Consider the following 21,838-nt stretch of genomic DNA (forward strand, 5'->3'; position numbering starts at 1 on the left):
TTTTTTATTTTTATCACGACGTTTTTTCCAATAATTACTACGTGTATTATATTTTGATAAATTCTAATAAGTGCTTAATTCAGGAATAAAATACATAATCTTTATTTTATAAATTATTTGTTGTAAAACGCAATGTAATTATTATTTGTTGTAAAACGCAATCATATTTATTAATAATCCTCAACAAATATAAAAGATAGTCAGATAAAATATAAAAAATAAAGATACCTATGTTTGAATACTTTATTTTCTAAAATGATTTCATCTATTAGATGTTGAAAGTTGATTGTATTATAAATTCATTTAAATATGTTGAAAAAATATTTTCCCTAATTTATTTGGATGAAAAAATTAATGAAAAAAGTAAAATAATACGTTTTATTACAATAAAATGTTGCAATGCATGTATGAAAAATATGCAATATTTAGAATTAAAGATTTTTTAATTTTATCTATTTAGTTAGTTAACTTTAGCGGAAACATTTATTAACATAATATGAGAATTATACATGAATTGCATTGATGCTTTAATATATTATTTATAAGAAATTAAGAGAGAATATAATCACGGAGGAAAAATTTTAAATAATAGAAAAACGATTAATTAAAGGACAAACTTTGTTAATGCCGTGTTTCAGATAGGCCTGGATAACAACAACTTCCAGAGCTCAACAAATCCAATGAAAATCTCGACCATGCCGATGTCCTCGAACGTCGTAGAGGAGAGAGAAAAATGCTTAATGCAGTGCTCATCTGCACTCAACGACGGCGAAACTTATGATAATGACGATAGGAAGAGTAAGGAGTCTTTTCTGAAGTCCTGCCGTTGGCAAGAAGAATCAAAGTTATCCTTAAATTCGGGCATCAAGACTGAAAGGCCAGGCAAAGAACCGGCCGATGAAGAAGATAGAGACGGTGATAGGCCCGATGTCACCGCCGGATTAGCCCAACTTAAAAAGCTTTCTTGTCAAGAACAGATAGGTAATCTCAATATGGAAAAAATCGGCAGGTATTTGCATTTTGAACTTTCCAATTAATTAAATTATTAATTTAAATGAACCATGATATTTCATATTTGATTTATAAGCTTATGAAATCTTTTACTTATATATGACTTGGTAAAAGAATCTTATGTTTAAGTAAAACAAAATAATATGTCATTCGTGAGTTAAACATTTTGCAAAATACGATTTTTATTTACATGTATTTAGCTACGTATTGATATATTGGAAAATCGTAACTTCTATTTTTCATATACATAAGGTTCCATTTGTATTCGAAAATGAAAATCATTGATGTCGTATTTAATAAGTACATTGTAATTAATAAAGTAATGAGATAAAAAAAATAGAAAAAGAAAACATTATGGAAAATATAATACAAAAATGGTGCATTTATAATTAAATAATAAGTAATATTAAATTAAATTGTTTTATAAAGTTGATTTATAAAAACATTTGAAACAAATAATGAAATTTTTAAAAACAGATATAAAATGGAGAAATTTATACATATTATTAAAATTCAACTGTATAAAGGATTTGGTTATAAAAATAAAAGTAATAAATGTTAAATTTAGAAAAATATGGTTAAACAATTATTAACTGAATAATTCATTAATTGTACAAATTATCTTAATTTCATAACTAAGGTATAATATTTTTGATTATTAATAAATTGAATATATTAAATAAATAAATAAATATATATATATATATATATATAGATATATAATTATGATTAATAATTATAATGATAACAATAATTAATTAATAATTATGTTTAAATAAATAATATTCTATAACTTATTATTATATATGTATTATTATAAAGTTTATCATTAACTTGAAAATCATAAAAATCATTCTATTTAAAAATTAATGAACATAAATTTTCGTTCAAATTAAACTGTTACTTATAGTGCAGCGAGAAAAAATTCTGAATAACTAGCAAAACTTTAAAGTGAAATTCTAAAGAAAATTAGTTCTATTCATTCTTTATTTTGCTTCTGTAACATGAACTATTAAGTAAGTATTTCGCGACTAAAAGACTTATTAAAATTAATCTCTATTTTTTATATTATAAATATATTATTCTCTATTTTAACGTTATTTTATGCAATTTTTAATATGGCACAAGCAATAGTTTTGTATATTATGCAGGAATAGTTTATGTAAACATATAATTTATCTTTCCTTTTATTTATGTAAAAAGTGAAGCATTGAAAAAATTTGAAGTGTAATTTATTTAATAAAAATTTTATTTCTTCATTGAAATTAAACTAAGACTTTTTTGTAATAAACAAAGCTATTTTAGTTAATAAAAAAGTACGTTGCATTCATAGAAGCAAGCGTGTATTCATTTATATTGTTTGTCTTATTATCAGTGACTTGTCCTGTATTTATTTATTTTTAAATAATATTATCACTTTATTAATAATGAGTAATATTAATATTAATTGAAATATCTGATTATCATCTTTGTTGATTGCATACATTATTTTATATTGTTTATGAAAAGATTATTCACTTTTACCCTATTAAATTTCGTTTTATTAAATTAATAAACATTAATTGGATTATTAATCTGAGAAATGAGACACGAAGTATATAAGAAAAGCGATTTTGGACAAATCGTGTTGGTAATTACGAGCGGAATAAAAAACAATCAAATAAATCAAACTAAGATTTGGTTATTTTTATATTCTAATTGTGAATTCTAAAATAATTTTCTTGTTTAAATGATTTTACGCATCATATTAATTTTAAAATGTTGTTCGTTATGATACTTTAATGATTATATATATAAATTTTATTATGTCATTTCATAAAATATATATATACACACGCGCGCGCGCACATACACACATATATATATATATATATATACAGGCTACATATATTCATAATTATTTATCGAATATATTGGAAAAACAAATCTATATATATATATATATATATATATATATATATAATATGTTTTTAATGTGATTAAAATACAATATTTGAATTTTTTTAAATAACTAATGGGCTATCTTATGAAAAGACTGTTTACTGTAATAAAATAAAAATTTATATTATACTATAAATATGTAATGTAGTAAATCATTCTGTATAAGGAATGTATGTACAATTTAAAATTCAGCTATATTTCAGCGTATATAATTAATTCAGTGTATAAATTTATTATATAAGAAATAAAATTCAGTTTATTTAAACGTTACTTTAGTGTAGTTCAACGTACTATTAATCAATAATTATCAAATTTTTAAAAATCATTTTATATTATGTAAATAAGTTTTGAATAAATTTATATTAATAATTTTTTTTCAATAATTAGTCACACAAATAATCTATGTAGATACGCACATTATTTTTTATATAAATAATAGAAAGTGGATATTTTCAATTTATTTTCATCAAATTCCAATATTCTATATTTCGATAAATTACTGAAAATAATTGTCGATACTTTAAATGAAAAAAGTCACTGTTCAAACAAGCTCAATAGAACATCAATTTTTTAAATAAATCATTAATTCATAGCAATGAATGCCGACCAAAACTTCATAAAATTACAATAAAACTCACCGATAGGATATACTTACAATTAATGCATAATATAATACATTAATTCAAATATATAATTATTGGTGTGTTTATCATAGTGATTGTTGCTTTAAAATCCCTCTCGCTAGATTCTTGGAGGCCAACCCAACATTGGCCGAAACATGGATTCGTGAACACGCGAGTATTGAATTGAAGCTGCGCCTGCAAACGTGCTGCCTCGTACCCACGAACTCTTCCTCCGCAAGTTTGCAATTCGAAGAGAGTACGCTAACGTGTAGTAAGCGCAATAGTATCACATCGGACTTGTTTCAGTCTTGGCTGGCCTCTAATTCGCCCATCAAACGTAGTCGCAGTCCTAGCAGGTAACCACTACCTTGTTCATAACATAAGAAATATGATTTAATGTTCATTTGACGAGGTTTCTGGAGAATTTAAATTATTTCTGCTTAAATTTGTACGATTATTGAAGTGAAACAAAAGAAAAATTAATCTCTAAATCAAAGTAATATCATGGTATTAATAAGAATTGGGAATCGAAATTGGGTAAAGAATACTTCTTAAAGTAAATTGTGGTCTCCGAAAGGTACATGACATATTAGTACTTAACTTCTTTCAATTTTCTAAATAATATTCCTATTTAGAATTTGTTCATTATAATTAAAAAGATGTGGCTACAGAAGGTAAAATTTTTTTTAGTTAAAATTTTAAAAACTTTACGTGTTATTTATGTACGAATGCTTTTTCTGATGACACGTGAAGAATAATAATGAAAAAATTAAATTTTATGAGAGAGACTTTATATAAAAGCAGATCCTTTGATTTATTCAAAGCTTGATAATCAAATCAATTGCGTATGTAAATAAGAGATAAAAATTAAAATAACTAAATATGAAAATTCAATTAAATTAAATAAATTATAATTATTTTCATAAAAATAAGCAAAGAATCAAAATTTATTTAATACTTCATGTTGATATTTCATTAGCATTGGGAAAAAATTTTTCGATAAATCCTATAATGTATTATTTTTAATTGAATAAAAGCAAAGAAAAAAGTTTAATAAATTTGTATAAACGAATCAAGTTAATATTTGTTTTTTTTTTTTTTTTTTTTATTATTTGAAGTACTCTATATAAGAATGTTTCTCTAAATAAAAATATAACTTTCGTCACACTCCCATGAACAATAATGAAAATGAATGTTATTTTTATATCTTAAAGGATTTTCTAATTTCTCTTAAAGTATTTGCATGATAAAATTTTGTTAGTCACAAAACAAAATAAAAATTTTTTTGGCCATATGTCTTGCTTTCTATCTCTTTTTTATCCGACGAAAAAAAAATAACATCGTCATTTTCTAGACCAATAAATACAAACTGACTGTATCATTCCGAATAATACATTGTCGATATCTCTTGAGCCCCACTCAATGGCATTTGTACTCGCAGATAGGACTGTTCACATCAAATTTTTTACATCCATATCATCTTTTTCAAAAATATCCATCTAGTATTGATAGATAAAAGTTTTTCTAGTACTAATTCTAATTAAATTTTTATAATAAAATAAGATTTAACTTGTTTAAATACTAATTTAAGCATTTTTTGAACAATTTAATAATAAGTATTATAATATTATATTGATATAAATTTAATATTTATAAACAAATTTTAGTATAATTTAAATTTATCTTAAATAATATTCATGTGAGTACAAAATTTAACGTTATATAAAATGTAACGTTATTATTTTTATTATTTCAATTAAGATCTCCTCGTAATCAAAATGTTATTTCAAATTATTTTATATATAATTTATATAAAATTTTTTATGGTTCTATTTAGATTTTATGCAAAATTATACGGTAATTATATATATTATAATTATAAATAAAAAATACATCATTGTTTTATAAATAAAATTTGTAAATTTTGTAAGATGTAATTAATTATGCAATACCTAATGATTATTAAATTTTAAATAAAAAATATAGTCTAAAATCACAAGACTGATTATGCAAAAAGAGAACATGTTTGAAAATATAAACGAGGATATTATTAAAATTATAATGATGAAGTATAAAACAATTATGACAGTATAAAGTAATAAAAAAGCAGTATAAAATTAAGCTATATTAGAAGTAACTAAATTCTTACTAATTTACGACTATTTCTATGAAATGTGTTAATTCAACGTGTAAGTAAAATATTAATTTTATAGTATTAAATTTTCATTTAATACTCAATTTAATGCATCTCTTTAATAAGATCCAAAGAAATATATGAACCTAATTTAATATTTATATATTTAGATGATATGTGTGCGCGCGAGCACATATGATAATATTTAATTTTTTTATTAATATTTTCTTATGTAGTGAAAAAGATATTTCATCTAATATACGTTATAGGAGTTGCTTTTTAAATACATTGTTAGCCATTTCGGGAACAATGATTATATTATTGATTTTATTACATTCTGATCAATCGATGCCTTTAATATTTTATGAATAAAAAAGTTAGAGAAGCGGGGAACGATGAGTAGTAGGTCGCAACTATCAGCAGTCGGTAGCGATACAAGAGCGACAGTTGTTTGAGTCCTTGTAAAAGTCAGCATACACTTTATGTTAATTAAGTTTAATAGAGCCATATATACTTATATTTCGAGAAAAGTATAATATAAAGGACAGGGAACATTGAATGCCGACATGAAAGTAACAATAACGTGATATTAAATCTCTATCCTATGCAAATTATAACTCGATATCTACGTGTAAGTACACAATATCATTCTCTATTGTGATTAAGCACACGCCCCCGGCGTCTATATACAAGTCACGCAAGGAATAACAAGTGCACCAATATTAAATATTCCGCGCCTGTAGTGGAACATACATATACATATATATATATATATATATACACATACATTTATTCTTAAGTAAGCAAAAAAAAAAAAAAGGAAGGAGCCTTTCATTTTATCTATTTTATTTGTAAATAATGTACAGAAATATAGATCAAAGCCCAAAAACCCATTTATTTTGCTAGTCACTATAAAACAAAGGTTAATAATAAATTCATAACAACAAGAGATAAATTGAATATTAGTATTTTTCATATTTTATTCACTTTGAAAATTATTATTAAATTTATTTTTGACAACGTAATATATCGTGGAAAAATTAAAAATAAAATTATTATGTTAATTAACGAAACATTTTGTATGCTTTAATACACATTAAAGCCGAATACGTATTATTATATATTAAAGCTGAAAATGTTAATGAAATGATCTGAATTATCGACTGCTTAATAAATGGAATTTTAAATTTTAGAGAATAGTTGAACATAAGAAAATGAAAAAACTGATATACTTCCACAGTTCTTTATTGTAGTAGTGATTAAAGCTTTGTAATATAAAAAGTACGTTTAAGATAATTAGGTGTAGATATGCTAAAACAAGTATAAGTACAATTCGGGATAATAAAAAGTTTTAATTTAATAGCTCAGAAAAAAAGATATACTTACTTTTAGGTTGATTAGAAAGACTTTGAACACCATCGATACTAATTACACTTAGACACTAAACTATAATATTCTTTTTAGTGCCATCGTCGCTGATTTGTTGTTTGTTAGTGTAAAAGAAGTCTAACTTTTAAAGCTATTCAAGTAAAATTACAGCCAGAGAATTAAAAAGTAAATTAATATCACAATGTTTTAATGTATTCTGGAGTAGAAATCAATATTACTATGTTGGTAATTTTCTAACGAATGAGAACTGAATGAGTTACGACTGATGCATTATTTTATTTTCAAAGATTTCAACTTCCATCAGTTACATAACTGCATAAACAGAGGAAGTGAGAATGAATTTATAAAAGACTTTGAGGTTTGCCGATATTTAAGAAATATATTAATTTTTATACGATATATTTCAATCAGTCCTAATTAATTTTGCGTTAAATAATTAAGAAATTTATACAAATTAAATTAAATTATAGTTAAGTTATATAAGATTTCAGCTATAAAATGACAATTTATAACGATGATATATATTTATTACTCTTTAAACAATCTTTATTCATATTTATTTATTTGCCAGTATTTAACATCGTACTGCTATTTACTCGTGCTCATTACAAAATTATGATCTATTATGATAACACCTATCACTTCCACTAGTAATATTTACTAAATAAGTTTGATTAATTTAACGAAAAGCCGAACGAGAAACGGAGATAAAATTATATCATTTCTTAGCTGATCCAGTTATGCAAGATGGAACGAAAGGATTATAAATTAATAAATATATAAATCAATTAATTTACTATTAGGGATTCTGTTTTAATTAATTAATTTTGCGGATTTAAGAAGTTTTATTGGTTTAACCTTCGTGGTAGAATCTCGTATAGAATTCGCAAAAATATTCAAAGAGCGAATAAATCTTTGGTTTTAAATGTCAGTCTTAATATAGCGTTTTAAAGCGCGATACCGCTTGATTAATTAAATAATATTTTAACATATATCAGTACTTAATTTCTATTAAATGAAGGCGTACTATCCAAGAGATAAAAAAAAATCCACTTAATTTTCAGAGTTTCTTACAATTAAATGAATAAATACCCTTAAAAATAGCGAAAATCTCACGTATCACTCAGATCGTCGAGCACGCTGCTGGGGCGCAGAGAGGAACTAAACAGGCTGGATGAAAATGACCTCTTTATGGAACTGATACGTGATGTCGCGAACGAACTCGACATTAACATCCTCTGTCACAAAATCCTTGTTAATGTGGGCATCCTGACTCACGCCGACCGAGGGAGTCTCTTTCTCGCCAAAGGACCACTTGACGATCGCTATCTCGTCGCGAAACTATTTGATGTCACTCAGGATACGAATTTTGAGGAGGCCGTGCAGCATGCAAGGAACGAGGAAATCAGAATACCATTTGGTGTCGGGATCGCTGGATACGTCGCACAAAATAAACAAGGGATTAACATCAAAGACGCTTATAAGGTGAGTTACAATTTACTCAGCACAATTTACTCGGCCCTTTCATACCAATAATCTTATATTCATAATATGATTATCAATTCCAATTACATTATCCAATCAATTGACTGCACAAACGACGTGATTTTTAAAGCACATTTAAAAATGCCAAAAAATAATATGAAAAATTCCAATAAAAAGTTAGCTGAAATATAATTTACCGACCAGACGAATACTTTAACGGGAAATATTGTCATATTTGCGACATGGCGCCAGGCCTACATGAGTGAAACCATATCCGCTCAAGTCATTCAGAGACTCGACATTATTTTACCGCGTTAATAGGCACGTCACGGAGGTCCCCGGGACATCGGGCCGTCAATGACCTGAGTACAAACGTGCGCAAAGTACCCAAAAGTGCAGCGAGTGCTGCGTCTGCGTACTCTGAGAATACATGTAGGTAGCGATACTATACGCATAGTCGGTGCGCATCGAAAATTTTGCAGTCCACTCGGCGCGCAAACGGTGACCTGAGTCGTGAGCGAAGGCTGGAGCATCGATGATACATGTATTAATAATGCCGTGCGCAGGATATCGTAGTCGGTTTCTCTCAATTGGCATTTTGAGAGAATGTCCTCGATGCTTGGAAGTGATCGCATTCCCATCCACCGATTTTGCGATCATGCCTCCAAGTCTTGTAATCAGGCGGCTGTGATTGGCTATTATTATGCCGCGTATTAACCGTAAACGGATGACATTATGCAAGGCAACAACTATAACTCGGTGACGTTATGGAACTCGCTAAGCAGAACCGGAAGAAGGTTTTTTTATCGCATCATTTGTAAGTGAACGACATTACACAATGCGATGGCTCAGGTATATTACAGGGATATTCTGAAAGTTCTTGTATTTTATTAGCCTGATAAATTCAAATAAATCCGTATAAACCTGTTGCCCAAAGTTACAAGTATCGTGGTTAAGCTCGTTGGATATTTTATTACTTTTTAGAAAGTTTGCAACTTGTATTTATACGTGCATATGTAAATATAACTAACTACATATATCTCGGTCTATCTCATTTTTATTTATTTATTTATTTATTTATTTATTTTTCGTTTTTTTACTCTCAATTAATATGCCCATACATGACGACTATTTTCAAGTTTTATTATTCACTCGGGGTAACCCAGTTTATACAATACACACACAAAGAAACACACGCACACACACACACACACACACATATATATAGCCTGCGAATGCAGTGCTTCATAAAGGATAATATAACGATTTTTATCTGATTAATAAATTATATAATTAATTTTATTTTATGATTTCTTAATACTTATCAAAACAAAGAAATATAAATAATCTACACAGAAGTGCATATTTTATTTACAAATCAATCATTGAAATGCTTACTTACTTTATTATTGTGCAATTTAACACTTTGAAAAATTAAATCTCGATTAAATATTAATAAAATGATATAGCTAATTAATTACAAATGCCAAAGTACGTTTTTATACAAAATTCTATTGTTGAAGAATATGAATTAAGGAAAAAGTTTAATTGATTGACATTAAAAATTAATTAGCTGTCACTTCAATTATAATTTATAATTTACATTTTGTATTTAAAATTAAATATTTAAATAAATATACGAATTGTATTCAATTAAAAAGCATGAAACTCTTATTTTGTTAATAATTAGATATGTCATGAAAAGCAGCTTAATAATAGATTTATGTTTCAAATTTGTATATATGCGAGATAATGTAGAGTAATTTTAACTTAAAAATAGAATTATATTAATTATTTTTTAGGATCCACGATTTAACAGCGCAATTGACATGCGCACGGGCTACAAAACGACTCTGATACTTTCAATGCCAATTTGCAATTATGAAGGTGATGTCATAGGGGTTGCTCAAATTATTAACAAAACAAACGACAGCAATGAGTTTACCGATCATGATGTTGAGATATTTCAACGCTATCTTACTTTTTGCGGTATTGGAATACAGAATGCGCAATTGTTCGAGCTCTCTGTTTTGGAGTACAGAAGAAATCAGATTCTATTGAATTTAGCACGTAGCATTTTCGAGGAGCAGAACAACCTGGAGTGTCTCGTCACAAAAATCATGACCGAAGCCAAGGAGTTGCTAAAGTGCGAGAGATGCACTGTTTATCTACTTGACTTAGACTGCGGCGAGGCGGTAATTATCATCTGCTCTTAAAAGCATCTTTTATTCGTTTAAATATAAATATAAATATTGATATTTAAAATACATATTTTTTATTTTTAACATAAGCTATATGGCAATTAGTAATCTAAAGTCAATTAATATATTGGTTGTTTAAAATTTTTTATAATATCCGTAGATACTGATTGTAATATATTATCAATCATTTCCTCTGTTTTCAGAATATCATTTTAATTTTTAAAAATCTAAAATTAAATATGCATTTGTAGTCAAATACATTTATTATATTATTTTGTGCAATTAATCGAGGTATAAATTAATCAAGTTAATTAAAAAAATTTTCTAACCAACATAATAAATATTACATTGCAAAAATTTAATTACAAAAATTCTTTTTAAAAAAAAAAAAAAAGAAAATCAAGCCATATTGATATTATGACCGATTCTCTGATAATAGTATAATATGCTTTTAATAAGAATGAATAATGAACGTTTTTAATTTGTAATTATACATTAAATTACCATAATATTAAGTTGGTAATATACCATCGCTAATTTTTATAAACAAATTTTATATAAAGACATAAATTGTTAATGAAACTGACTTATTGTTTTTTATAATTTGTATATATAATAATACATTTACGAAAATAATGAATTTATGTAAAAATAATTAAACAATTTTTTATAAATATGATTTTCAATGAATAATATATTTTAATAATAATATGTTTAACTTGGATATGTACGATATCATCATATATCGAGAAAAATATGATGTTTCAAATAATTTAATTATAATTTATTATATATCTATAGCAATCGATTGAATAAAATATCTTCTATACGTAATCTCATTATATTCCTTTCAATTATAATGGAAAGAAAGATAGATAGATAAATAGATAGAGGGAGGGAGATAGAGAGAGAGAGATAGAGAGAGAGAGAGAGAGAGAGAGAAAGAGAGAGAGAGAGAGAGAGACAGACAGAGGGGGAGAGAGAAATCAATACGTAATAATGAAACATTAATATTTATTTCATTTTGTATATTTATAATTAAATTTATGGTATTATTTTTACTTACACTTTCTGTGTTTCTCTCTGAGTGAGTAGATAGGCAATGAAAATTTTAATGTTCTATAAATTTAATGACTTAGTTCTATAAATTTAACATTCTACAATTTAATGTTGATTCAGGGCCATTTAGAGAAAATTGTTGAGAGACCTGGAAAGTGTATTCAGGAATCAAGGAAACCCCTTTCGAGGAGAGAAGTAAGTATTGAGTTGAAATTTACATTTAAAAATAAGACATTAAGTAATATGAATTGTATAATTAAATTAATTATGATGTTTAGAGTAATAATATTGACATGGAAGACATCTTACAACAACACGTAAGCTAACACTGTGTACTAATAAATACTCTTTGTAGCACGTAAGAAACATAAAATAAATACACTTGAAAATACAATATCTTACATGTGATATACGTAATAAGACAAAAAATATAAATTATCATTAATTTAATATTATAGTTAAAGTGAATTGAAATACAAAAATTTTGATCGTACAGTTGAAAGCGCAAAAGCACCGTTTTACTACTAATGATATTTTTGTTGGTTTGGCAAATGGGAATTAAAATTTAAGTAAATTAATTGCTTCTATCGTTCTATCGTGGGAAAATTATTTTTCTACGTTTAGTTTTGTACCAATTTCATAATTAATGTACCTATTAAATATTAAAATTTCAAATAAAAAACACAATGTGATTTGAGGTTAATTAAAAGTTTACAAATGTCGTGTATTATTTGTATAGGAGGACGAGAATAATAAGTTTACGATGGTTTTCGAGATGGAAAATGGTACGCAGGAAGCTAAAATTTACCGACCCACGAGTGGCAACCTTACGAGTCCTTTGGGTCAATTAGCTCGTTACGTAGCTGCAACTGGGCAGATTCTTAACATTGGTGATGTTGCAACTTGGTCTAAGCGTCAAGTCTTTCAAGTGAGCAAACTTTACTCATAAAGCAATATACCTATATGCATATTTATGAACTTAAATAGGACGCGCATTACAGGACACGTAAATAAAATACATTTAAATGCTGAATTCATTAAACTACATATCACTCAATACTAATAGTTAATTGTTAAGTTATCGTTAGTGTAGTTAATAAGTTAAGTAAGCTAGGGATGTGCTAGAATTTTAAGATAATACATGAAAATCCTTTCTTTTCTTTTTTCATGTAATTGCAAAAAAACAGACTTAAATTATTTTTTATGTTAAAATGTTAAAACATATTTTCTTTGCGGTGAGCTTTAAAATTAAGTTCAAGTATCCACAGAGAATCCAGAAGTTTCGTATCGCGAGTAAAAGTAATTAAATTCTCATTAAAAAAAAAAAAAAAAAAAAAAAAAAGAAGGATCTTGTCAATGTTGATAATTTCAACTCAACGGTTTATTCGACATTATTATACACGCACTTGAACTATAATTATATCCCTCATTCGTATAATCTTGTATATTTGTCCTCGGAAACTCTAATTTAATGTGCCAGAGGTCAAAATCATTTTTATCTCATAGAATTAATACTTTAAGCATTGAGATTTATTGATAAAGTAAGTACGGGGATTAATGAATCCATAAGATTTATAAAATCCACTCATAATATGTACATACATACATAGTAGTGCATGTATGTGTGTATATCAATAAAATAATTATTAGATTCAATATTCATGAAAATATAGTGGAGACTCGACGATGTGTTGATGGCTAATGACATTGAGTGCAGGTGGGTACGGAGCCGACGCGTAGCATTCTGTGTATGCCGATTGTAAATGGACAGCGAACAGTCATCGGTGTCGCTCAGCTCATCAACAAGGACAATGGCTTCTCTTTTACAGACTCGGATGTCACAATTTTCGAAGCTTTCGCGATATTCTGTGGTCTCGGTATTCACAACACCCAGATGTACGAGTCGGCTTGTAAGCTCATGGCGAAGCAAAAGGTCGCGCTGGAGTGTCTCAGCTATCACGCCACGGCGAGCAATGAGGATGCCCTCAAGCTTATGTCCGATGATATTCTACCGGCTGAGACGTACAATCTCTATAGCTTTAGGTTCATTGATTTCGATCTGACCGATGAAGAAACCTGTAAAGCTACCGTAAGGATGTTCAAACAGTGCGATCTCATCAACAAGTTTCATATACCTTATGACGTTCTCTGCAGATGGATACTCAGTGTTAAGAAAAATTACAGGTGAATCGAGCTAGTCTATTCTATCATGCGCACTTGACTTTCCTCCGCCACCCACTACCTCGCAAATATCTTTATTTATTTCCAAATTAACGAAGAACTTCAGAAATTAAGAAAAAAAAATTTGTTTAATTCAGTATTTTTAAATCGAAGAGATAATACGTTAGGAGAAAATGTATTTCAATTAAGATTTATATTTATGAAAGAAGTTAGTATGATATGATTGACTTAAGATAAACTTTCGAAAGAAACAAAGTATTTTTCTCAATAAATTCTTTATATAGTGTCGCAAAAAAAAAAAAAATAATAAATAATAATAATTGCATTTAAACCTCATACTTCATACATATTTAGATAATTCTATTACAATATAAATAATAAAATTTCTATATTCAAATGACTTGAGAAATTTTCTCTCTCTAATTATCGAATTGACTTTCTTCTTTATATTGAAAATTGTTTAACTACCAATAGGCCGGTAAAGTACCATAACTGGAGACATGCACTGAATGTGGCACAAACAATGTTCGCGATGTTGAAAACTGGTAAAATGGAGCAGTTTATGACAGACATAGAGATTCTGGGGCTCCTTGTTGCTTGCCTTTGCCACGACCTCGATCATCGTGGCACCAATAATGCATTTCAAACAAAAACCGAATCGCCCCTCGCAATCCTTTATTCAACAAGTACAATGGAACATCATCACTTTGACCAGTGCGTCATGATCTTGAATTCCGATAGCAATAATATTTTTCAAACGCTTTCTATGGAACATTACAGAAGAGTGATGAGGGTTGTAGAGAATGCAATATTATCGACTGATCTTGCGGTCTACTTCAAGAAGAAAAATTGTTTTATGGAAATAATCGATGATGGCGAATTCGATTGGCAGAGCAAAGAGAAAAAGGAACGTAAGTATTAATATTCGTTTAATTATAACGTATCCTATTCGTATAATTTCCTTCGTTTTAATAATAATAATAACAATAACAATAACAATAACAACAACAACAATAACAATAACAACAACAACAACAATAATAATAATAATAATAATAATAATAATAATAAGTAAATTCTGCATACATTAGTAGGCCATTAGTAGATTATTAAAAACTTTTTATGACAATAATTTGCTTGCAATAAATTCTATCAGTACGAGCATTCTTCAATATAGAAAATTGTCCCTACAAATCTTTACCTTTGTCATTGTAATGAACGTATATTTTTAATAAAATAAAATGTAAACTACTTTTGTAAATAAATAATTTCAGCGAACTTTATACAGTTAATAAATACCTCAAAATCGCAGAGCCTAATGGATTTCGGATCGTCTGTAATAAATAAAAGAATAAAAGTCTGAATGAATTTTTTCTTTTAAATTACTTTATTCCATTGCGGTGAAAGTTCGCGTCCAAATTCAGCAAATGAGCAGTCCTCATTTGAAATTGTTTCTCGCCGTGTATTGTAGTGCTATGCGGCATGATGATGACAGCCTGCGATGTAAGCGCAATTGCCAAGCCTTGGGAGATCCAGCATCGTGTGGCTAAACTAGTAGCGGATGAGTTCTTCGATCAAGGTGACCTTGAACGGCTACAGTTGAACCAGCAACCCGTGGCAATGATGGATCGAGAGCGACGAGACGAGCTGCCGCAGATGCAAGTCGGTTTTATTGACGTCATTTGCTTACCTTTATACAAGGTAATGGCCGAAACATTCCCCTGGATCCAGCCACTGTACGACGGTACCATGGATAATCGAAAACACTGGCAGGATTTAGCCGAAAAAGTAGAGATGGGCCTCACGTGGATCGACAGGGACACTATCGAGGAGCCAGTCGAAGAGTTCGTATCAATGGAGCCGAAAGATATCGAATTCACGGTCACGACGCTTAATTGTACTCATACTGATAAAAAGGACACGGTGGGTTTTTCTTAAATTGTTCCATCATTTTTTCTTTCTTTCCTTTCTTTTTTTGGTTTTTTGTTTGTTTTTTTTTTATTTTTTTTTTTGTTTTGATCAACTCAATCATTTTATTAAAAGATTAAAAGATCTCTGATATTATTATTTCCATTTTGTTCAATCAAGTATTAAAACATTTGTTAATTTATTCGATCGATATTGTTGCAGTAATCGAACATTTTTAATAGGAAAAGGTGTAAAAACCTTATAGTATTTTATTTAATTGTAATCATCATATATAGGTTTATGTATTAATAATTGTTGAATATTATATGTCTTAACGTGCATTATATTTAATTATTCAATATGTTTATTGACAAAAGTTTATTACTTCGTTGTTTAATGATATCATTGAAACCAAATGATTACATATGTAACACATTTAAAACGTTATTTTACTATCTCGGAAATCTATTTCCGATTGCTATATATTTCCATTTTGTAAATACACAATTTTGGATATTATAACAATAATTTTAATAAATTATAATATCGTTCAATGAAACGATCATATTTTTAGAATAATGAGACAAACAAATGTGTTTATTTAATAGAATAGAACAACAACGTTCGAAATAAGTTTATGCTGTTTTCTCATACAATAAACAATGATCGATTATACGATAATACAATAAGTAAACAGTTTTGATAGGGATTTACTGATAATATAATAATAGATTTATTATACTGTTTGACGTAATATAAATAAAATAGTTAAATTATGAAACATATATTAAGATAAAAATGTAAATATGAATAAAAAATTTATTTGTATTTTTCGTAAATATGATGTGCATTCGTTTCATGCATTTGAAATAAAAAAAAAAAACAAAAAAAATGATAACATTCTACACGACATTTGCTTGTAATGCCACATTTAAAGGCCATAAAGTACTTTAATTATATATCTATATAAAATAAGTAATTGATGTGAAATATATTATTTCAATTCTGAGTGACATTGAATAGTTAAGATAGGGCTATACTTGGAAAGAAGGAGGAAAATAAAAGAAAGAAAGAATCGATTTGAAGCCCGTAATTTAAGTTTATTTCTTTTCTTTTCACGTTGACAGTTGGCACAGGAAAGGAGTAAATCCACCCTCGGTAGATTCGCTTCTCTCCGCAAGGGCGGGCGTAACATCAGCAAAGGTGTGCGCAGTCGATTAAGTAGATCTCTATACTCGAGGAGCAATTCTGAAGGTACGTCGATCAACGTCCAGGGCAGTGGTATCGGTCAAGATAGTCAGGCGAGTCAAGGAGCGGCAGCAAAACCTACTAAAGTTCTTATACCTGAACGGAAGAATAGAAACAAATTGTGTCTGCTCATATGACGATTGACTTCAACGACGCTAGAGAGTATTCCCGAATGAATAAGGCAATGGCAGTTGCGCAAATACCGACAATTAATTTTTATTCTATCTTTGTACAACAGTAACAGCTCCATTTGTCATAGAATCGTGAGCAAACCAAGTTAATCAAAATCATGTGTGATTTATGAGTGTATACAATGATACGTGTGCGATGTAGGGTAAGACTTTATCGATTCTCACTTCTAAGTCCTCGAGATGGAATAAATTTTCCCGTTAATTAATACGAAAATGAACTCAAGACAAAAAACAAACATTTTGCTTTAAAATTTTTTTCAAAATAATTTGACATCAGCAGATAACAAAGTTCGACTGAGAGAATTACAAAATCCATTTCTAATTATACGTTGATATTCAACAATAATTGATATATTACTAAAAAGAATTGTTTTAATAGATGCAATTTTAATTTAGATATTTTCCATTATTTTGGATGAAGCCTATAATTTATAAAAGTCTGATATAAAAAGATTTTATATTTTTTTAATATGTTTATTTACAATATTATACACCTAATGTATAATGCTTATATAAATTTTTATGTTAGCAATAAGAAAATTCATTATGTAATGAAGAATAAAAACATTTGAAACTAATATAGAAAACGTTATACAATGAATAAAAAATAATTACTTTTAAATATCTCATCTCTATTGGAAATTCAGTTTTTGAAATGTCAAATAATTTAAAAGCTGGAAGAAATAAATAAAAGTCAATTTTACGAAAAATAATTCTAACACATATACATGTAAAATAAAATATTTGAAGTCATAGATATTTAATCTTTTATGCATTAGTTTATTAACTATAAAAGCTTAAAAAACAGGGTCAAAACAGGGTTGTGTGACGCTCTACTATTTTGTATAAATTGTTAAATATTTTATTTTATTCTGATAAAATATGCCGAATGTGCTTCTGTTAAAAATTATTAATTTCTAATTTTACTTATTCCACAATTAAGATATTGTACATATTTTAGAGCATACATTTCAATTTTATTTAAAAATAATAAATTCTTTGAAGCATATTTTATTCGATTGTCTTACATCTTAGAATACCTACAGATAATAGAAAGATAATTAAAATATATTATAAATTTGTCAGTGCTTTAATTAGACCCACATTTAATTTTTCTGGGGAAGAAATTCAAATTATTATACTTTGATAAACATAAGCAAAAGTAATTATTATTTATTACATTAACAATGAATCAAATTTTCTCTATATTTCTATATAGAATTGGTCATTGATCGTTTATTTAAATAGCATTTCTTTATTCATCAAACATTGTTAAACGATTAATTTCATAAAAATTTTAAGTTATTTTTCAAAAAATTTAAAACAACTTTATAAAATATTAAATGAAGTAATTTTGTATTGAAAATAATATTTTAAGCATAAAAGATATATTAATTGGTATAAATATTTTTAAAATTGTGGTATTTTATTATATCATATTTTTTATTACAAAAATATCAAAAATTGAATTCTTTATTTTTTAATGTTTATTAAAATAAAATTTATGTTAAAAAATAAATGAATATCACATGTTATTTTCAAACATTTTTAATTAAAAAATTTAAATAATTTGCTTAAAACTGATTAATTTTTTGCCTTTGAAACATTAAACATTGTGTACCTCTTGATTAATTTTATTATTATTATTATTAGTCTATTTTTCTTCATTTATATCTGATCTTTAAGATATTTTAATTATTAAAATATTATACGTTTATAAGAATAAATTCTTGTTTATCTTTAGAAATGAAATGAAAAAATATATTATTGGCATTTTTGTAATAAATTTAATATAAAAATTCTATAAATTTTAAACTAATTTATGGAAATGTATTAAATGAATTGTTTTTTATTTGAAAAAAAAATTTATGAAATATCTAGTATTATTCATTTGTCATTATTTCATAATTGATTTATTATTTTTCATTTTAGTAATGTAAATATAACTTATTTATCTATTATATACTATTATAACTTATTTATATTTGTTAGACAGTGCTACTAAACATTCGTAATATTTTAGCTAATTCAATCACAAAAAATGTGTTATTTATTTATTTATTTATTTTTTTTTAATACATATTGAAATCAATAAGAATAGTCAAAAAAGAAATTCTAAATCTTGAATTTTATGAAAAATAGACTAAATATGATAATAAGCTATCATAGGTTTCATAAAATTAGAATAAGTGTAGTATGCTAATAAATTTAGCTCTCTTTCACGATATTAAATTATGTATCTAGGTGATTTCAAAGAGGACAAAAGTAGTAAATATTATATGCCAATTATATTTGTAAACAAAATAAAAAAAAAATTAAAGGAAAATTTGATTTCCAATGAGACAGAACCTTGAATGTAAAATGAAAACGTTTGTAATTATTACAAAATAAAATAAGAGAAAAAAATAGAAATCGAAATTTTACTAAATTGTTTAGTAGCAGTTTGTTAAATTTTATTTATTGTTAAGAATGAAAGGTCATAAATTAAAATATATTCTAATTGCAGAATGATTTCATTGAAAATTATTTTTTTGAATAATGTATAGACTGTGAATCAAAAGTAAGCAAAAAGCATAAGTATATGATATAAGATGTATAAATACTTAAATAGAATACTGTTTCTCGATTTTCTAAGTTTTCCAGAAACTCCAATATATATATATATATATATATAAACGCTTAATGAAAGGTAGGAAGCGAATAAGTATGACTATTATCATGAATGGTGCCATACCATTACAAATAAAAACGCTGTTGTAATAAAAGATGGTTACGATATACTTGTTTGAAGTTAGAGAAAGATAAAAATGAATAAAATGAATGGAATACAATGAATCAAAGCAAATAAAGTTTGAATTTCGACAATCTTTTTGTATTATTTTAATGTTGTAGAATTTTAAGAAAATAACGAGTATGCATATAAAACAGGTCGGCGGACCAATTAAAAAAATAGGCGAAATGGATTATAAAAAGCTCGTAAATTATGAAAATTATTAATAGATGAAATGTAAGGGATAAAATGCATGAGCTACTTGTCCATTTCTTCCTGTTTAACACAATTTAAAGCAAAATTATATTCTGCTTGGTCAATTAAATAAAACTGCGTGTATTGAAAAAAAAATAGATATTGTAATACTTAAGCACCTATATACTTGCGAGCGAATATAAATACGAAAGATTAAGTATTTGATTATTGAAATGTCAGTATCTACTTTTTTTTTAGATCTTATAAAATAAGAAATGAAAACATTCATTCAATTATAGCTCTACCTGATTCAAATATTTTCTTTTTTTCAATGTTAAAATACACAATTATTCCAAGTAAAAATATTTGTGATGAGAACTTAATAAAATTTTAATGTTAACAAAATACAATTATTCTTATTCTACTATTATTATTTTTAATTCTATTCGTAAAGCTAAATAAAAAGCACTTCATATTACACTACTATAAGAAATTATGTAAAACATAAATAAAATAATAAAATCAAGAAATATATTTTCTAATGTTTTATATATATTTGTAATGTTTGTACTATGTTTGCAAAATACAGCTAATTTTTTTTAAAGAAAGTAAGGAAATAATTATCAGTCTGTATTTTGTCTACGATAATTTTATTATAAAAAACAAGAAAATTGGAAAAGAAACAAATTATTAGTTCGAATGAATAATTTAATTTTAGTGAATGGATATATAAAATTTAATTTATAATAGCAAATTCATTATAATTGAATAACAATGAATATAATAATAAAAATGAAATTTAATTTATAATAGCGAGTGGTTGAATTTTGGTTGAAAAAATTAAAAAGAATTTTAATTATAAAATTCAAAATATTGTTAAATATTTAACTTTTCTTATAATTACAAATAATTTTAACGATAAGATTATAAGATTATTTTATATTTTATTAAATATAATCTTAAATATTTTAAAAATAATATCTTAAAGCTTATGAAGAAATTTATTAAAATAAATAGCCAGTAAAATGTATCAAGTTTTCAATTTTGGTTAACAATATGTTCTTTTTTAAAACCATTGATTTATTAATTATAACATAAAATAAGTAGTATGCAATACTTTCTTGTTCATGCGAAAATGTTTGTAAGAGTAATATAAAAGAAAATTAAGAACAGTATAAAAATTATTTTAATTATAATAAGAAGAAGAATGTATGAATATACTTAATTTAATTGGTTTTACTATCTTTTTTGAGATTTTTTTTTGGTTGTGTGAATGAAATTTGTCTGAAATATGTTTTTTTTTTTTAATAATTACTATATGTAAACTTAAAACTTAAGGCTCAAAGGCCGTTCTATTTGTTACAAACTATACAAAATAAATGTTATAAATTATATTTAATAATTTTGCTTCATATACTATTAATTTGTTCATAGATGTTCACTCTTCTTATATAGTCTAAATTGTTGACTGATCAATGAATATTGCAAAAAATCTTAAAAAA

The 21,838-nt window shown here is 26.2% G+C and overlaps 1 protein-coding gene across 1 annotated transcript; it reads left to right on the forward strand.

Annotated features, from left to right (window-relative positions):
• The first annotated feature begins 678 nt into the window (after positions 1-678).
• On the forward strand, positions 679-17,454 carry Pde6 (phosphodiesterase 6). The gene is given in 11 exon segments (XM_011500868.1): positions 679-1,009; positions 3,698-3,931; positions 8,226-8,583; positions 10,386-10,778; positions 11,964-12,038; positions 12,122-12,160; positions 12,583-12,771; positions 13,561-14,027; positions 14,499-14,935; positions 15,496-15,965; positions 17,060-17,454. Coding segments are annotated over 11 exon segments (3,249 nt in total). The 5' UTR covers positions 679-680; the 3' UTR covers positions 17,318-17,454.
• Positions 17,455-21,838: the final 4,384 nt, after the last annotated feature.

The sequence above is a fragment of the Ceratosolen solmsi genome, unplaced genomic scaffold (genome assembly GCF_000503995.2).
Source record: "Ceratosolen solmsi marchali unplaced genomic scaffold, CerSol_1.0 scaffold27, whole genome shotgun sequence".
Taxonomy (NCBI): Eukaryota; Metazoa; Arthropoda; class Insecta; order Hymenoptera; family Agaonidae; genus Ceratosolen; species Ceratosolen solmsi.